Here is a 20,282-nt window from a genome sequence, read left to right on the forward strand (position 1 = left end):
ACGAGATCATAGGACAAACACACACGTGAATAAAAAAACCGCTTAGAACTGGTGACGTCACAAAGATCTCTGCATCGATGCGTACTGGAAGATGTAAGAAATCGCTCACGGCGAAGAAAATTTTCATCCGCAAACTTCGGTAATAAACATACATGACTAGGCTTCTTTTATTCATCGTTTGTTATAAAATATCAGTGAATCATAGACAATTAGGCCTAGACATAGTCGTCAACCTTATCCATGCATAATGCAGGACAGGCCCCCAATTTTCTCTGTATCACCCTGTATGAACAGACCGATCCGTAGTTCAAATAGGCCCCGCGTGGTGGTGGCGTATTTATAAGCGGAGCGCTATTGGTCCATATTATGGGTGTGTGGTGGGCGTGTCTTCCCATATTTGGGAGATCAGTACTGTACACTGGAGGCGAGGTACAACTGGGTTGTTCTAAAATATAGACTATTGAATCGGATATGCAACAGATTTCTAAATTACCATAAAATTCCGATCTGATCATGTAAGAATAAGCTCCAAATGTTGATTCGTAACCACGTTAGGTTCGAATGGCATTATTTCATGTTTTTATGCATTTTTAGGACTGATTCCAAGGTTTATCACTGGTTCCAAGGTTTCACTGATTCCAAGCTTTATCAACTACCGAATATATATACTTTATATATATATTATATCACATGTTTAGAAATCCCATTTCATGTCTATCAACATTTTTCTTATTTAATACAATATTTAATGGTATATTTGCTAGTTTTGTGATTTTGAAGCCAAGTTTCTAGCTTATTTAGATTTGAAAACGGTTCATTTTCCCATCGATGAGCTTGTTTTGGCAGACATATAAGAGCAAAGTGGTGTGAGGTATACTGTTCCAATATATTTAAACGCGCAATTTGACTTAAACCTTACAAACATTGTGTACATCAATTTTTTAGTCACCTCATAAGAAACAATTTACAGTATATGTCGCCATTGAATACAACCTGATTTTGTTTTTTTTTAAATATCAAATTGCAATCAGATGAGAGTGAATGCAGCTTAATTGTGGTTTGATTATTGTTATGTTTGGCAATTAGCAGATAATCAACACATCTGCCTAAATTCTTAGATCGTTCTCATCTATATAATTTATATATTGTATGTATTTGTAACCCGATAAATCATATTATGTGTACCTCATGTGGAGAGTAAATATTTTTCGTTGAATTTTGGTCGTTCCATCATTGGTCTGCACCTCAGCTCAGTTGGTAGCGGAATTAAAAATGGCTTCATCATGACTTCCAGTTAATTACCCGAGAGAGCTGTGGGATCAAGGGAAACTTGCCGTGACCTGACTCTTTATTTGAAAAACTCTGCCTGGAGGAAATATACCGCTAATACAAAAACTTATGATGGTCATGTAAAAACTTATTGTTGTCATGATATCAAGTAGATGTAAACTGGAAGTACGATTGGAACGATTAATATCCGCGCTATACCTAAAGCCTGGTCTACACTACCAAACATTCGCCAACAATTGTTGGCCAACATGAGCCAACATCATGTTGGCGAATGTTTGGGGACCCGTCCACACTATCAAACACAGGCAAACATTGCCAAACAAGTTTGACTAAGTTTGGCCGTGTTTGGCATGAATTTGAGGGCAATTTGGAGGGAAAATCAGTCATTTCTCTTCATTTTTTCTTTAAAACAATGAAGAACCACAGGAAGAAAGCATGCCTAGGTGCTTCAGCAGCAATTTTTTCAGTTGTGATTAACCCCCGTCGCCGCCGCAACTGACAAAAGCCATACTTGTGGAAAAAGCATGCATGGGGCCTATCACTGCCTCCTTCAAGAGTTAATGGCCTCAGATTTCAAAAGCCTCAAGAATTTCCTGCGGATGGATGAAGCTTTTCGTATACTGAAATCAAGTGTTCAATTTCTTGAAATTGCCATTCTCTATCTTTCATTGAGGCTGGCATTTTGTCCCAGTAGCTCCATCACATGATCCAAATCTGTTCTCTGATTGGCTGCTGATTGCCCAACACCAACCAACATGTTGTTCAGAAGTAGCATGGCCTATCTTTGGCCAACAATGGCCAACAAGTTGGCTGATGTTTTCACTTGTTTTTCGACCCGTCCACACTGGCAAACAATAGCAAACATGCCTCTGCAACAAGGCCCAACACGATGTTGGCGAATCTTGGCAAACATTTGTTGGTTCATGTTGGCTAGTGTAGACCGGGCTTAAGGAAACTTCGTTTTCTTGCCCAAATCAATCTAATTTCAAGTTGCCAAAACGCCATCAATTTACATCTTCTATACTACACCTGCACAAAGCATTCTCGACTAACACATAGTATCTACTGCAAATCATGTAGGCCTACATTTAATTAAATGCATCTGACATATGTTCCATATCAGAAGCATAACATGCATCACACAATGGTAGTATGTAAACACTGAAACGTTTCAAAAGAAACAGGTCAAACGAAACGAGTCAAATAAATGGTCAAAACGCGAAATTGACAATGCACAATGTAGATGTGTCGAATTTCAAGGCTCTGTTTTGTATTTTTACCGCATAAAAGCCACAGAAATTCAAACAGAAAGCGACTAATTATAAATAGATTTACCAAAGTCCGTTCAGCTATTCCACAATTTACATAAAACGGTATTTCCCCACATAACCTCGTATCCTGCCCAATATTTAGCGCTATCGTATACTTGTAACGACAATAACGACGATTTATTGGAACACGTCGAATGTAACATGTCCAATTTTGTCTTGAACTCTTTCGAACGTAGCACTCGGACACGGAGCATCAGCGCTGCAGAGCAGAGGTCATAGCATTATTCATGTTTTTCCGCATTTCATCTGGCATTTTCCTGACCTATGGTGTGGTTTTGTAGACATCAGTTACGTCACCGTCCGCCCCCGTTGCTTTGCACCTACTAAAGATAAGACAAATTGCGAAGACGTTAATATCTGGTTATACAGCTCAATCTATTCCAAATCTAAAAAAAGCAGCCAATCAAATTACATGCAGCTTGCACGGGGACGAGGCCGATTTACTTATTGCGCTGAAAATGTGGAATGCCAAGGCGGGTCGCCGTGTTGCAAACAATTTACCAAATTCATCGCCTAAAAATCGATCCAGACTATCAAAGTACGCAAACAGAATTATTGTTATCAATTTAACGGATCATCAGTATTATTATTCAGTAATATTCATTTTCATGCCATATTTTTAACTTTGACTCGTTTCGTTTGACCTGTTTCTTTTGAAACGTTTCAGTGTTTACATACTACCATCACACAATGACCCCATTGTTTTAGTAATCGTTTTTTGCGAGCGTTTTCGCGTTGAAGATTTTGCTCGCGTAGAAAAATTAACAAACAATAGAGTCATTGTGTTAAATGGGTCAACATCGATTAATGGCTGCAATAACTGCCATGGCTGTAATGGCAACCAGTGGACTAAGTTCAACTGACACCTCTGAATGATGGAACCTTAAAGGTTGACACTTTCGCTGACCTTACGTTATGGAGGTTACAGTGTATCATTGGTTTACCAAAATGAAATGAACTGTCCCAAGTCTCTCCAATGTAATACTGTACAACACATACCAGTGGTCACGACTGAGCTGACATATGTGTGTAGGCCTATTTATTGATTAAAAATGTTACTGGGTTGTGTTGGTGACATGCGTTGGTGACATGTGAGTAAGAGCAAAACTTTCCAGGTAAAATTATTATTAGGAAACCTTATGTCCGGACTTTACAGGTAGATAAATAATGAATATCTATTGTGTACAATACAGAGCTTTCAAGTCAAATACGGGTAAAATAACCTGCCATAAACCGCCAATGGACATGGCTATGTTACAGTTAAATGTAGAAGATGTAGGAACAAGAATCCGTGCCATACCTGTCGATCGACGGACAAGAAAATGCCAAATCCGTTGATCGACGGATAGGGTTAGTTTTGGTTTATAACATTAGATGGTGATACCCAAGCTCATTAAATGCAATCTCTGCCCTGGCATTAGCGAGGCAGACATTAGTTCGGGTCGCAAGGCATCTTGGGTTAATATGATTAGCAGAATGGGCGGGCAGGAAGGCCACGCTTAATGCGTTTCCAGCTGAAAAATTCGCAGAAATCTTTGCGGATTCCGTCTCATTAAACGATCCTTTTCCCAGTTATTCTGTAGATTCAGATAGGCCTCCTCAGGAGTGGGCGGGCAGGAAGGCCCTCAGGAGTGGGCGGGCAGGAAGGCCACGCTTAATGCGTTTCCAGCTGAAAAATTCGCAGAAATCTTTGCGGATTCCGTCTCATTAAACGATCCTTTTCCCAGTTATTCTGTAGATTCAGATAGGCCTCCTCAGGTAAATCGTGATGAATAGATAAACCGAGCTGCAGGTCGTTATTATGAAAGTAAAATGGGGTTTAAAAGGAGTCCTCAAGATTACTTTAAAAAATGTTTGTGTCAAGTCGAAGTGCAAAATACCCCTTAGCCGTTTTGATTTCCTCAATATCTACCATACCCAAAAAAATATTACTAGCTTGTTAGTGTCAGATGACTGCTAGGCGAAGTCATTAAAACATTTTTGTTGAAAATATTTTTTGATTGAAATATTTTTCGAATTTTACAAAATCTTAAAAAACCTGTGTTTTCCTGGCATTTCTGCAGGCCATAATTGGAAACATTCTGGGAGTGAAAGAGTTTTAAGAGGTAATTGAAGAAACTATTATTTGGTAAACATGGAAAGGATGTACAAATATGAACATGTACCCTTAAAAGAGTTCTTTATCCGGCGTGGGAACCAATAGGGTCCTGAACAGGGTTTTATTTGTCCTGGGGATATCACTGGTATGCCAATTGACAAAAGTCATGAGAGCAAAGATCGAATTCCTGATGTACGTACGAGCCCTACTCCTGATGTGCCTATGAACACTCTACCAAGAATGAAACAGTATGGCACAAGCACTGAAACGGATGCCGTATTATGCCACAATTCAAAAAGATGGACGCTGTCTGATAACAAGAGAGACTTAAACCCAATGAGGCATGGTGATGTTCTGCCTCAATTGTAAATCGATTGCTTACGGTACTGTGGTCTTCAAACATCTTGAGATTAACATTGGGAATAAGACACGATACTTTGACTTCATATTAGAATGCTTGGCCAGAGACGTCTATCAGAAACAGTAGTAAATTATTTAAGAGATACTGTTGAAACTTCTTTGCAGGGCTACTTCTCAAGCCCAAGGAAATGGTTATGTAATTCAAGATATGAAAAGACAATTCAGTGCTCATTTAAAACTGGCACCAGCAATCTCCCATCTTAATTGCGACGTCAGCGGTGTCCTGGTCATGCACTGCCTTTAGAATTTGCTGTGATGACTATAACTGATTTTTAGAGACAGAATTCATTAACAGGACACTTGATAAGCCGAAATCAACTGAAGACAATTTTACAGATTTGAGGCTAGTTTACCATGCATATCTCAGATACCTACATTATTGTAACCAAAAATTACCGTGTGTTTTAACACCAAGCTTTTGATCAATTAAAAATATATTATTTAGTGCTGAATGTAGTGAAGAACGAATGACTGATTTGAATCAACTATAGTTGGATTTCACAAGAAGTTTTTTCTTCAAGACTTTCAGGATTGTGAAAGAAGATGACGACGCATTAACGTTTTCCTTAGTGTCCTGGAAAGGTCAAGAGAGTGAAACAGTCAGGGTCTTGCCATGTAGCTTAAAGGCCCAACAATCTATTCGAGCTTTGCTTTTATGTCGAAGTCAGAGTCGAAACAATAAGGTTGGATTTCCATACTATGAGATACAATGAATAATCAGACATCAGCAGTAATTCAGCAGCAAATGAAACAGATGAGAGTAATTGATCCATGTTCAAACCCAGTTGACCCCATTGCAACTAATTTCCAACAGAATGCAGCTAACTTTCAATAGAACAATGCTAGTTACCAACAGATCAACATGATTTGCATGATTTGCATGATTTGCAGGATATGTGATTGACGCTGAACGTGATTATTTTGCACAGTTGAGGCGTTCTATATATTTCTACGCATGGGATGCTAAGTATGACACAATTCGAGCAGATTGTCAAATGTTATGTCTTGATGGTCGTTCCAGCCTTTCCTTTTGAGGAAACCTGTGTTGTCGGGTATCATGAGACTTGTAGGGGGCATATGTTAGGGTAATGTCAACCTTACCATCCGAGAAGGACGTCCTCGTGTCGCCGACGGGTCCGGTCGGGTGCTTGCAAAATTTACACACCACGGCGGAATTGAGGTCAATATGACGTAACATACAATTTTGGGACGTCATACGTTGTAAATGGCAGCCTCCATCTCATGGACCAGTGCAGTGTTTTTGAGTGAATAAACCGAACTGTCAAGATTGCTGTGACACTCAATTTGGGATTAGGTCAGGCCTAGGTACTGATCAGGCATGTGCTTATCTTCACGACACTGTCACTTATTTCAACTGAAACTCCAGTCCTGTATATGTATGTAGTCTGGATGCAGAGAAATGCTTTGACCGTATTTGGTATGATGGCATCTAATTGCATATGCTACTACATCGTATCCCTCTGAACCATTGGGTCACTTTGTATGAATGGTATTCCCGCCTTAGAACACTGGTTGTGTGGAATGGATATTATATTGAAAAGTTTAGAGTAGCCAGGGGGATTCGTCAGGGGAGTATTCTACCCCCTCTTCTTTTTATCATGTTCACTGATGATTTACTTAAAGAACTTTCTGCCTCAGGTTTTGGTGTGCGTGTTTCCCAGTTTTTATTCAATTAGCTTGCATATGCTGATGATGTAAACCTTATGGCCTCAAGTGTCCCTGGGCTTCAGGGCTTAATTGATATATGTACAGCTTACGCCAGAAGGTGGCGGTTTGTTTTCAGCATCAAAAATACATTTTTGGAAAGGAGATTTTGGCTAAGGGCCCAGTCTGGCATCTTGACAATAATGTAATCACCAATGTCGATGAAGTCAACATCCTAGGAGTTAAATTTTGTAATAATTTGTCATCCTCTCGTCGTGTAGAGCAGAGGGTCTCTGCTGCTTAACGTAGAGCCTATAATTTGTTTAGTGCTGGTTTCCGCTATCCGGGGCTCTGCTCAGAGGCCAACGCTTACCTGTGGAAAACTGCCATTCTACCAATTGTTACCTCTGGGTGTTCTGGTGTTACCGTGAATAATCATGATCTGAATTTGCGACATAGCCTTCAGAGTAATAATTTCGAACGGGTGCTCGGTTTACCTAAGCGGTCACACCACAGCATACTCCTTCTAGCAGCTTTAAGCAGCAGTTCACGGCACGCGACATTAATGTTGCAGTAGCCGATTTTATAGCCGGGCGCGATTGTACTGTCGGCACCCTTTTATACTCTGTGTCCCGTATTGTGTCACCTGTTGTTCTTGCTTTTTCTGGCCCCGCTCGCTTTGCCGGGGTTGTGGCGTCTAGGATAACTTAGTTGATTCCCTTAGATCTCTCCTCCTCGACGACAGATACGTCACCCCCGGCTAGGCTGAGAGGGATCTGGTCAGATTACTGGTTCGTGCTTTTTAAGCTCTGTATTTGTTTGTATTTTCATGTTGTTCTGTACCTGTACTTTTTGTATGTTCTCCTATCTGGAGGTTTTGATAATAATAATAATAATAATAATAATAGGCTTAATTACTCGACACTGTTAACAATGAGTATATTATAAAGTCGACATTTACACTACAGTCACCATACACTAAGAGCTTAGAGTCAAAATAGACAGTTTAAATTTTCTTTGAAAAAATTCTTCACTTGCGAAAATATTCTGCCGCAAATATGTCCATCATGAGTCATTCGCGAAAATTTTATGCCCCGAATATTTTCCGTTCTACAGTAACAACTGCGCGTGGCAACTGAACACGTTTGAGTGATCAGTCTGGATGCGCAAAACACAGCGACTTGCTCGAGGCGGGGGAACGCTAACTGATCGGCAGAGCCGCGGCGAATCATCAAGCGATGAGAAACAGGCGAGGTTGACAAAAATGCCTTACTTTTAAAGCTCTAAATGTGTTATTCTTCAGTCAATATCAAAATTTAAAAGAGCTATTTGTGATGAGATATATGTGTTGGTGAACTGCCTCGTTCCCGCGACAGCGACGCTGTACAATATTTCATATTTTATTTCTTTAGTGGGGAGGAAATATTCCCGAGATACACAAACTGAACGACTAATCCCAAGTGTTATCAGGCCAATCTTGATAAAATGGACCCACCAAAATGGCGACAACGGGGACCATTACGGAAAAATCATCAAGGGCAGAGAAACGTAATAATTATGTGATCTACTGGTATGTTAATTAGCTTTAACAAAGATTTGCGCCAATATTCTAAAACATATGGGTAAATGCACTATGCGCCAATGAAGACTCGTTTTGAATTCAGCGGTTATTGTTAGGTAAGTCTTGATAAATGTGTGGTCTTCTGATACATTGCAAACATTCAAACATTATCGTTCTCCAGTAGTGTACATAGGGCAAGAAACGTCGTGACGTATAGCCGACGATCACCAACCTCTGGCTCCATTATACCTTCTGCGCAATGGCTTTTATGTTGTCAAAGAGACTAATGAGAGAGGCCTTGAGTGCGGTTCCTATTTGAAGGCCCTTTCCGGTTCCCGTGACCCCGGTTAATGGGTCAGTGGTTGAGGCTGTACAGGATGCTGAAAAACAGATATGGAAACGTGTTTATTGTTAAAGGCGTATGCATGTTGTAATTACTTGCGGTCAAGGAAAATAATAATACAGTTATACACAATGCTGTGGACGTGGTGCAGTGATTATGCATACGATGTTGCTGAAACTCGGTATTTATAGTATTTGTGTATCTGTCTACACAACGGCTATGTTGAAATGTATCTTCAAGACGTATTTACACGATTTAAAAATTTCATATACAATCATGAATTTCAAAATTAATGACCGTAAAAACTTTACTTCTCTACATTATGTATCATCTTCGGGATTTTAGATTTTGGTATTTCAGTTTTGAGACCAGCAGGTAAAGTGTTGATCATCTCCAAATTAATCGTAAAAATTCGCTCAACAAATCGCATCGAAAATCGTTTTTGAAACGTTTTTAAGCAACGAAATTTCGTAACAAAACTGAAGTTTTACAAATCGGCAAATGTTCACGTGCATTCCAATTTCAAAAACTAAAATTTAGTAAATTACTGATACAGTGTTATTAAAACGTAAAATTCAAATTACGCCCAAAGATGCAATTTCACAAAAAACCGTGAACAATATACTTAATAGCCGCGATTATTTCCCGCTTTAAAGTATGGCGTAAAAAATTACCACAACAAAATAACGGTCATTTGTTTTCTTACATCTTCCATTTGAGAATCCACAGGTAGGGGCGCTGAACTTGACAATACTATAACCGGCCACGGGCAGTTCACCGGATTTCTTCTTCTCGCCTAGCGCGTTCCTAATGGCGCCATCGATGCCGTTATTCAGCTGGATGGGGTTGTTGACAAAGGCGAGGATTTTCGTTGCGGTACTTTTATTGAGGGCCGCACTGGCAAGACCAATTGTTACAAAGAGACAAACTGAAAGAACGGCAGAAGAATAGGAGTGATTTAGCCTCATTTTGCATGACAATAGTCATAACTGTACCTTCCATGAATAACCAAATTATCCACACCCATGGCATCATATATATCGTCAAGCGCATAATTAGCTTGCCCAACCCTTTATTTGGCATATATTATTATCTCTGCTGACGCGGCATGGATAGTACTGAACGCGCTCAATCCAGAATATTTTCCCGGCCCTCCCATCCTTTGAGGAATCTTTACCCAATGCGCCCCCCCCCCCCCCTCCCTCGGATACTGTATTTTCTCGCTCAACAAGTTTCAAGTAAACTGTCCCATCTCTCACCCAGTACTTGCGAGACGATAGGTGTTGCTGAGGATGTGCCCAAAGACATATCAGTTGGAGGACTCTCAATCTTTTTGTGATTATGCTTGTTTTCTTGGGATACTCTCTCTAGATGGAAGCCATGTCCTACAGTTGTGCAGTGCCTAATCAAATCAGCTAGGAGATGCAACTTCCGGTATATTGAGAAAGTTTAATGATTTTTACTTACGAATAGCAATCTTCATGGCTGTGGCATTCGAAGGTGTCGTTTTCTCACAGAATCCAGCAAAACTGATTCAAGCAAGCACAGGCCATCAGCTTTTATATTGTGACAGTGTTGATAAGTACTCTAGTGTCACTGATCTAAGATTTTTTCTGAACATTCAGGCCAACCCCAGTTATATTATGCACGCCTTTGTTCGATGCCTTTTAGCTTTTTTTCAGTCGGGGTGGATAATGATTGGAAAAACCAAGTTGTCTAGTGGTCCAGTCCAGTGCTAATCACGTCACGGAGTCGTCGTACGTGTCTTAGATAGGTGAAGCTAGAGTACGTCTGACAAATACCTTTATTAGAAAATGTATCTTACTTTTGCGACGAGGTTTTGATAGCATGCAAGGACTGGTTTCCGTTTTTGTCAACATACGAGTATTCCAATTCAAATAAACTGTGTCGGTAGTTGTCAGTTGCACACACCAGTTTTCTTTGTACTTGGAATTGTAACAGGTGTCACTAAGTTTTCAGACAGTGATGACATTGATATGTAATTGTTCATGTTTTTTATCTTATATTAACTTTCGATGAATTGATAGCTTGTCTGGGTGGACGGCATCATTGTTTGCCAAATATCCGGAGAATAATGTTGTTTAAAATGTTTCACCGGATTCGAATTTTATGCAGACTGTCTACAGTTTCTCAATTGTCCACAATTTCTTCTTCAGGGGCTATGTTGTTCTCGTCAGTTCTCGCAACTTCCCGCAAGAAGACCGATGGCATTGTCGTGTTACAGTGTCCAGAAACACTGTATAATTATATATTTGGACTTGATAGTGCTAGGCCTTTTAACATACATTTTGGAATCAGACAGGTGGTTTAATGTTTAATTGCGATAGCCAATCTGATATCTATCAAGGTTAGCCAATCGACTCCCCAAAGCAATTGCATCTGCTGAGACCCTCACCCAATTCAAATCCCTTCTTAAAACACACTTCACTTCAAAAAATAGAGGAGGAAGCGCTTTGAGCAGGGTGACCTGGAAAGGCGCTTTACAACTTCTATATTTATTATTATTTATTTATAATAGTGATTCAGGTAATAACAACATGCGTTTATCACGGGTGTATCGTTGAAGGCTTTTAACTTAATGAGTTGGCACTTTCTGATTGGTCATTTCATATGGTCTGATGACACGTTTGACTCCCGATATATGAACTAGAGATCGCGGCTTTTTCCCTGCGACTGACCTGGGCGATGGACGCAAGCCATGGGACGCGGCTGATTTCTAAAAGGAACTGAATTCCTCCGAATTATCCAGCAGCGTTTCCGAGCTATGAGCTCTTATAAACCGGTCATGTGTGTGCCCGTCCCTGGTATGACTCCATGGCAAAGGTAGGACATCTCCCGTCTCCTCTTCTATCTTCTCCTTGGCCTAATTCGGAACTCTTCACTCTATCCCTCGTATCCTATAGTTGTAAATTGCCTGGTGAAAAGTATGAAATCTATATCAAGTTGTTTAGTTGGTTATTTCGGACCGCTCTGTTGACGACCAGCAGTCGCTATTCTTATAAACTGCCAGGTCAAGATTTACAGCCCCTGGAGGGGCTAACCTAACGTTAAACTGGGTAACGGCTGATGGTTTTATCCCACCATATTAGAACCAACATCCCGTATCCAGCGTGCGGCGTACAGTCGTCATAGCCCGGCCTGTTCTTTGTGTGCGACAAGATAAAATGCAAGAACAACGTAGAAGACATTTCTCGCAATGGTGAATCCAAAGACTATCTCTGGTAAATAAATGTCCAGTGAACAGATTAAACTTTCTGGTGTTATTGAAAACTGCCTGGATGTGTAAAAGCTTACAAGAACAGAACAGAGTTGGCTTTATCTAAGGCTTTTATAGTAAGAAAGTAAGTATGCATGTTCCTTGCATGACTCCTGACAAACCTGCCCAAAGGGCATTTGACTTTGCTACGAACCCCGATTATATTTGTTGATTTCATTGTATTTCCTCTAGAAAAATGCTAGAAATCAGCGAATTTTCTAGCGAATTTTGAACTGAGGATATCAGCACTAAGACAGCAGCTGGCAGAGAAACAGCAAACTAACAGGTACAAAGATCGTTTGATTCACTAGGTATGTTTTTTTAAATTTAATATTAAGATCATTGCTTGAACTCTGTTTATTTCTTGCCTGATCAGACACGTACTTGTATGTTTTTAGCAAATTTCGTTAACTGGTAGTTCACGACCCTGTTTCATTATGCATTACACATTGTTACATGATATAGCATGAGTTGGCCACTTGGATTCGAGGTTGATGTACATGTATATATTTTCATATATATTCTACCTCATCGATTAACACCACTTTTTGGCTGAATGTGTAGCTGTGAAGCGAAAGTTTTGGGAACTGATTTCATCATGAACACATGAACAGGTTTACTGTTTTATCGTTGGTTATAAGATATTTTGTATCAAATATAGCTGTATCTGCACCTTTTCTCTTTTCAGTGATGAATAATCAATTCGAACTACTTTTTCGTTGATTTCTGAGAATTACTATTTCATTTCCCAATACCCTGTAGAGTCTCGTGTGGTGATCAAGATGGCTGCTTGCCGAGTCTGGATTCGGGGGGGGGGGCAAATCTTCAAGTTCGACCTGCCGAACCAGTTGAGGCAGAACGTTACTTGGAACAGCCGCGGTTCCCCGGCTGTTCCTTGGGAAATACCCTACCTATATGACGTCACCATAGTGGTTGTGACTAGTTTTCCCAGTTAATGTAATGTTTTGCGGCTTGGTTACAAAAACTGCAATAACTTTGGCTATATATGTCTTAACTCATTGCGACAAAAAGCATTCTTTTCTGCAAGATCTACTCTACCCGAAATATTATATCAAGACGTACTCTGTGGGATATTGAATGAGTTTTTAAAATAACAAATTGTAAACACTCTGTGCATGCTGACTTAACCCCTATTTTGGCGACAAGTCTAGAGAATAAACATTGGAACAACATGAAACAATTTCTGGACCCATAATAGCAACGGTTTCCATATTTTTGGGGTAAAATTATGTGAATATAGGCAACCGGATTCTTTTTAATGCCCCAAATTAACTGTTTTTGCTGTATAACACTGTTTATTTAAAATTGACGTATCAAAAAGTCGTTGTTGACTGTTCGCGATAGAAACATAAGATAAGTCGGGTTTTTTGGCCTTGTTATTTAGTCCGTCAGTCCCATAATGGACCATCGTTTCGGTTTTTGCATTTTACCACTTTAAATGAGTGAAAAAAATTCTTCAATAAACAAGATTTTCGTCATTTCTAGACCTGTGTGAATAACCTAAATGGTAACTATAATAACTTTCCTAAGTACAAAGCTATGAAGCCCATATTTTAATGGGTAGTGAACGAGTACGTAGTGTGCTTCATAGGGAAAAAAATATAGGGATTACTAAGCATACTTTTTACGAAAAATACAAATGAGTACTTTAAAGAAAATACCTATGGAGTTTTTTTTAAAAGCCAAAAACTTCGTTGTTGATTGTTAGGACCTTTAATATCAAATATCTAATTTCCCCACCGTTTGAGAATTAAAACAATACACTGAGCAATTGGTAATTTTTTAACTGATTTCGGCTAAATTTCAAAGTGGTGTGTATCCTGTAATTCCTCAAATAATTCAACAATATTTCATACATTTCAAGATCTAGGTTTAGTGAACGTATTCCTACTTCAGATTTCTATTTTCATGAGCATCTTTGCAACATTATGGCTTTATTCAGCCGAATGGTCCGTGGAAAATGTTGTTTTTTATAAGTTCACCCTTGAAAAATATTTTTTCAACCTATTTTTGACAAATTTATGATTGAAATAGATAGCAGAGGTATCACTTAATGAGTTTCCAAAAGATGAGTTAATTGTACATCCTCTAACTAGTCGAATTGTGAATTAATAAGACAATAATAATGCGCTAATTAGGGTCGGCCTCACGATTAATCTCAATAAAATCAGCTTTATCCAATCAATTCCATGTTTCTATACATTCTCATGTTAGCATGAATATCCTTAATGTACTGATGTAAAATGAAGTACTTGAGATGCTTTTTCGATGAATTATTCACTTTAAACAAATGGTTAAAAATTACACATTTTTGAATTTTAAACTTGTTGTCGGATTACCGGAGCGCTCATAATCAATACAGAGTATCAGTCTTGAGATCCGGCACCAGCCTACATGGAGGCACCATATTGGATAAAAGTGGGTCGGACATAGTCGCATCCTGATAGGCTTATATAGTGAAGATGTGTCCCCCCCCCCCCCGTTTTGATGTGGATAGGCTATCTAATATTGCTCCCAAAGTCTTACCAGGTCACGGTAAGTGTTTAGCGATGTTGGATAGTTCATCTCAGGTCTACCCATAAACAAATAGAACGGGTTTTTTTCAATGTGTGGCATGATGATTGAGCAGAATTTTGCTCTGTCTTCCAAATCTGATAAATCAAAATGCCAGCTGATCAATCCGACGGAATAAAGCCTGGAATTTTGCACAATAGTACTCAGAAAATATTGAATGGATTCAGTGAAAGACAGCTCAGAATCATTGTCAGGGTTATAATTCATTGATCTGAAGCAAAAGAATGATCAGTGTTCGGGTGAGAAATCTAAATTTTGATGTTGACTCCGTCCGAAAAAAAGGTCATCGTACTTCTGAAATGTACATGCAGCATCACGGAACATTGATGTTTACAAATGTACATGCCTTGGATTGTCAATGTGTTGAAAAAAGGGTTCTACCCCTAACAAAACTATTCCTTTTTCCCAAGATTGATCAGTGATTGTTTGGGCCAGCAGTGGCTTCCTCCGCCTGGTGTATTAAAAGGGGTTTAATCAGAGCCAGAGTATCAACTGATGTCAAAATCCCCCCCTTCCCAAAAATATTTTCAAAATTTGTGGTTGCCTGACATGAAATAGGAAAACTGACCAAGGAAGCAGGAGGCTAATTGCATTCAATTCTATGTTTTGGCCCAGCTTTAATCACTGTCCCGCAAAATTGCGTTTTGTCGTCAGTCAGATCAGCGTATTCAGACCTGAACCTTTCGTCGCAATGTGCGCTTTAGACACATGTTATCATGTTTTACAGGGATGTTCGACATCTGCTGCATTTCAACGTTTCGGTGACCACATAACAAATGACCGAGAGAGAGGAGAGGAGCTACTTTTATATATAGAACCAAACAAACACCACGCACCTCCCATCCAACATCAGCGCTCACATGCGCGGTCATCAGAAGAACAAGTCGGTTCTCGTATTTCATTCCTTTTCACTGTTATACTTATATAACTAAAAATAAAAATAAATAAACAGTATGTGGCAATTGGTTTACAAAAAAATCAGTGTGTCTGTTAAGTTTTTACTCGCTATAATCAATGCGGGCTAAGATAATCATACCCCTTGGACTTGGTCCTTGCCTGGCACTATGCAACTTGTATGTTGTCCCTGATGTAAAGCGGACGGCAATAGCTGCATGGCTGTTTGGCTTAGGCAGGCTGGGCCATGTTCACTGGAATTAGTTTATCACAACCAACCTTCACTTCAAATGAAATGATGTAAAGTTCCAGACTGTTTCTGGTTGTGATCATGCATCTACTGGGCAGGTGTGTCTCAAACTGTTGTTCAAAGAATTTTGTGTAAAGGTCCATACTTCCTTAACTGTTTGCCCGACGGTTGTGACCATGCATCGGTCTTCATTCCGGGTGGGATGTGAACCGGCTGTGTGTCGGAGAGTCGTGGTGTTATCACATGTTTATTTGCGTCCAGCCGCGGGTTGGAGCGCAATGGCATGGCTGCCATCGCGTGGGTGAACCGTGAGTTGGCTTTGCGGCCAAGGTGTCGCCAGACCGTTAATTTGTGAACCAGCTACGAGCTTGGTGGCTACTGGAGTAGCCTTGGACCGACTGCGTGCCGGGGCGGACACTTTTGTGTCGTGTGTTGTCGTGTGGTGACGGGAGAGGAGTTCGAAGAGACGTGTGTTAATGAGACCATAAACTGCCCAGGGAAGAAAGCTGCACTACCACACAACTACCTCTAAGATCGCAAAATTGACATCAATGACCAAAACGGTTCTCCCCAAAACCATGGCCAAAAGATTTGGGTGTAACTTTTGCTAACAAGATTAAAGAAATGATTCAACCAGATTCAAGACCATAATTATGTTCCAGGTGAAACAACAGTGCCTATGGAAGGTAGTAGAAGGGTAAGAAGACCTCAGTTATTATCAAATGAAACACAAACAGTAATCGATGAGGTTATTAAATCACTCAAACTAATAGATAGGTTGATTGATGCAACTGGTGATGAGCTTAAAGAATTAGGCTTCACGGATAAAGTAATGAGAGAAGTTAGAGCATTAAAAAAGGCTGGTGATGATCTTTCTACAGCCAAAAAATGGAAATAGATAGGAAGATGATGGAACTAAACGATCAAATAGAGGAAATGATTAAAGAGAAAGATAAAATGAAAGAGATATTGGAAAAAGACAAAAATTCAAAGAAAAACTTAACAAGAGATTATCTAAAAGGTTGGGAAGATGATGCTGAAAAAAATCAAGCATTAGAAGAAGATCTTGATCAAGCTAAAGATGATCTTGATAAAGTTAATAACTTATTAATGAAAAAAATGAGGCACGTGTTCCTAAAGGAGGTCATGGCGGTGTTGGGATCCTACTAAAGGGAGGCGCGACTTTCAAACGCAATAAAGTACCCACTTATCGGCACTTCGAATGTATTGATGGAATCGTAACTTCCGGCTCCAATGCAATTCATGCCATTGTCATCTACAGACCGGATCCTTATCCAAGATGCGTCAATGAATTCATTCAAGAGTTTGCATTACTTTTGGAACGTGTCGTGTCCACTGCTGAGTATCTACTGATTACAGGGGACTTCAATATCCATATGGATAAGCAGGATGACACGCATGTGCGGAATTTTGAGCAACTTCTGGACTCATTTAACCTCACTCAACATGTCAAGGAGCCAACGCACATTAAGGGGCACATTCTCGACCTTGTTATCACCCGCAGTTTCTGGATTCATTCAGGATCTACTGGTGGATCAATCACTGCCACCGGACCACTTCGCGGTTCATGGTGGCCTTCGGATTGCGAAACCACCTCAACTCCGGAAATCGGTCACGTCAAGGAAGATAAATGACATAAACAGTGAAGCGTTCCGCGCAGATATAGAGAACTCTAGTTTGGTCTTGAATCCCCACGATGACTTGGATGCATTAGTTGACCAATATGACTCTGTTCTCAGGGATATTCTCAATAAACATGCACCCGAGATCACGCGTTCGGTGATTGTGAAACCCAATATTCCATGGTTTTCGGATGAGATTCGCCAATCCCGGTTAGCTAGACGTAAGCTGGAGCGTAGATGGAGAAAAGAACGTACAGAGATAAATCAGCAACTCTTTCGTGCTCAAAGTCAAGTGGTCTGTGATCTAATAGACAGTGCAAAATTGCAGTACCATAGGTCGAGGATAGAGACTGGTAGCAGCATGAACTTGTTTTCCACGGTCAATGAACTCCTTGGTAAAGTGCCTTCACTACCACTGCCAGATCACAAGGATCCTAAGGAACTAGCGGATAACTTTTGTAGTTTCTTCATGAATAAGATCTCCGGGATTCGGGAGAGATTGGATTTACGTAATGCGGAGTCCGAAGGAGACCAACTTCTGGATGACCAGGGGAACGGGGATATTCCAATCCTTGACAGCTTCACACCTACCACTGAAGATGAGGTTAGGAAGCTTGTCCTGTCGCTCCCGTCCAAGAGTTGTACGCAGGATCCTATTCCCACAACCCTATTGAAGGACTGCATAGGTTCTCTTCTGCCGGTGCTTGTTGCAATTATCAATAAATCTCTTCAGCAAGGCCATCTTCCCACTGCGCTAAAATTTGCCCTTGTGAAACCGTTACTGAAAAAACCATCGCTGGATAAGGATGAGCTCGGCAATTATAGACCGGTCTCAAACATGACATACCTGTCCAAGCTTATCGAAAGGATCATCGCGGTACGTCTCAGGGATCATATGTCATCGAACCAGTTATTTGATCCTAATCAGTCCGCTTATAGACAGGGACATAGTACGGAAACGGTCCTTCTTAAAGTTACGGATGAGATCCTTACATCCCTGTATGTTGGGGATGAAGTGCTTTTAATACTTCTTGATCTCTCAGCCGCATTTGATACGGTTGACCACACCCTACTTTTGGATCGACTACGAAATAGGATTGGATTGACTGAATCTCAACCAATAGGCCGTGCCCCCTCACATGGAGCCGAGGAGCATGGCAAGGATAATAAGAGGGAATTTGTTGGCTCCAAGGAAAGGATGTTTATCAACACCTACTTAAATGGTGTTTCTTCTTGTTTCTTGCTCGATTCTGGTGCCAGCTGTTCATTTTTGTCCTTGGCTGCTTATCATAGGATACCCTAGAAGTTTAGACCACCTCTTCAGAAGCACAGAGCTGATATTCTGATGGCTGATGGTGAATCACAACTTAATTATTTGGAAAAGTTGCCATGCCCGTGAGGATTCATAACACGTTTACGTTCAACCTAACGGTAACATACATGAAAGGTCTGGATGGAATCTGGGGAATGAACTTTTTGAACCAGTTAAATTCGATTTGAAGTTGAGCTCGGGTACTTATGCATTCCAAGGAAGGAATATCCGTTGATCTTTGAGCGCCACAGGATACTACCCCATTCAGTTAGATTGGCTAAACCTCTGAAACTGCCACCGGGAGAGGAGACAGCTACGATAGCGCTGTTAAACAGGCCATTTCGCAACCGGCAAGAGGTTATGTTGGAGCCGAGTGTGCATTTTGTGCAGAAATATGGTGTCCTACCAGCACGGTCCGTAACAATCCAGCAACGGAAACGTATCAACACTCCAGTTCAGCTATTCAACCCGAATGATGAAGCACTTGTGATACCGGAAGGGACGGTTATAGGATATGAGTTTCCAGCAGATACTCTGAAGGCAACTAATGATGAGCAAACGACTTATGTAGCTAGAACCTTATCGCCTAGTGAAAACCCTGCCGCTGACAATATGTCAACTGAACCATCATCTTTTGTTGACTTAGAGCAAGATATTCCCGACCATCTATTTCTACTCTACACTTCATCGTGTAACGGTCTGCATGAGCAACAGAAACGACAGCTTGCACTCCTGCTTATGAAGTATTCATCTACATTCTCAAGTTCCCCTACATATATTGGGTTGACTGACTTTGCCAGTCATGAGATCAATACTGGTGATGCACAACCTATCCGACTTCCGTTACGTAGGCAGGGATATAGCCGGGAACAAGACATTGAAAAGGCTGTGGATGATGGATTGGGGCGTGGTGTAATGGAGGACTCTGTCAGTCCCTGGGGCAAGCCCCCCTGTTATAGTGACGAAGAAGGATGGAACGGCCCGCTTCTGTGTGGATTTCCGGAAGTTGAACTCCGTCACTAAAACATACTCCTATCCACTCCCACGATTTGATGACTGTATTGATACGCTGCATGGGAAGACGTACTTCTGTACGTTAGATCTACAGTCGGGATATTGGCAGGTGCCACTGAAGTCCATTGAGGATAAAGAGAAGACTGCCTTTCTCACAAAAAAGGACTATTCCATTTTACGGTTCATCCTTTTGGTTTGTGTACGCTCCCGCTACGTTTGAGCGACTTATGGAAAGGGTCCTTCGTGGTATTCAGTGGGAACGGTGCCTACTGTATCTTGACGATGTCCTTGTGTTTGGTGCCACTTTTGAGGAAACAATTTCTAACATGGACAAAGTTCTAGCGAGATTGCAGTCATCTAATCTCAAGATCAAACCCAGCAAGTGTTCTTTACTCCAGCCTTCTGTACAGTATTTTGGTGATGTTATTTCGGGTCTTGGCATCCACCCGTTGAAGTCTAAACTTGAGTCTATTCAGGCTTGGCCTTCTTTGTCCTCTGTTCCTTGTCATAAGTTACGCACTGAGGTGAAGCGTTTTCTTGGTTTGGTAAGTTACTACCGCAGGTTTATTCGGAACATGAGTGACATTTC

General features: G+C 40.6%; 1 protein-coding gene and 1 long non-coding RNA gene across 2 annotated transcripts; one reads left to right on the forward strand and one right to left on the reverse strand.

Annotated features, from left to right (window-relative positions):
• Positions 1-8,132: 8,132 nt before the first annotated feature.
• On the reverse strand, positions 8,133-10,252 carry LOC135503060 (uncharacterized). Its single transcript, XM_064796346.1, has 3 exons — positions 10,176-10,252; positions 9,415-9,636; positions 8,133-8,745 (listed from the first exon to the last, which is right to left on the reverse strand). Exons 1-3 carry the CDS (start codon positions 10,189-10,191, stop codon positions 8,609-8,611), a joined length of 375 nt encoding a protein of 124 aa, XP_064652416.1. The 5' UTR covers positions 10,192-10,252; the 3' UTR covers positions 8,133-8,608.
• A 1,197-nt stretch (positions 10,253-11,449) lies between these two features.
• Positions 11,450-15,429, forward strand: LOC135503312 (uncharacterized). The gene is made up of 3 exons (XR_010449882.1): positions 11,450-11,552; positions 12,178-12,296; positions 15,308-15,429. It is a non-coding gene; the product is annotated as an uncharacterized LOC135503312 (long non-coding RNA).
• Positions 15,430-20,282: the final 4,853 nt, after the last annotated feature.

Source organism: Lineus longissimus, chromosome 19, assembly GCF_910592395.1.
Source record: "Lineus longissimus chromosome 19, tnLinLong1.2, whole genome shotgun sequence".
NCBI lineage: Eukaryota > Metazoa > Nemertea > Pilidiophora > Heteronemertea > Lineidae > Lineus > Lineus longissimus.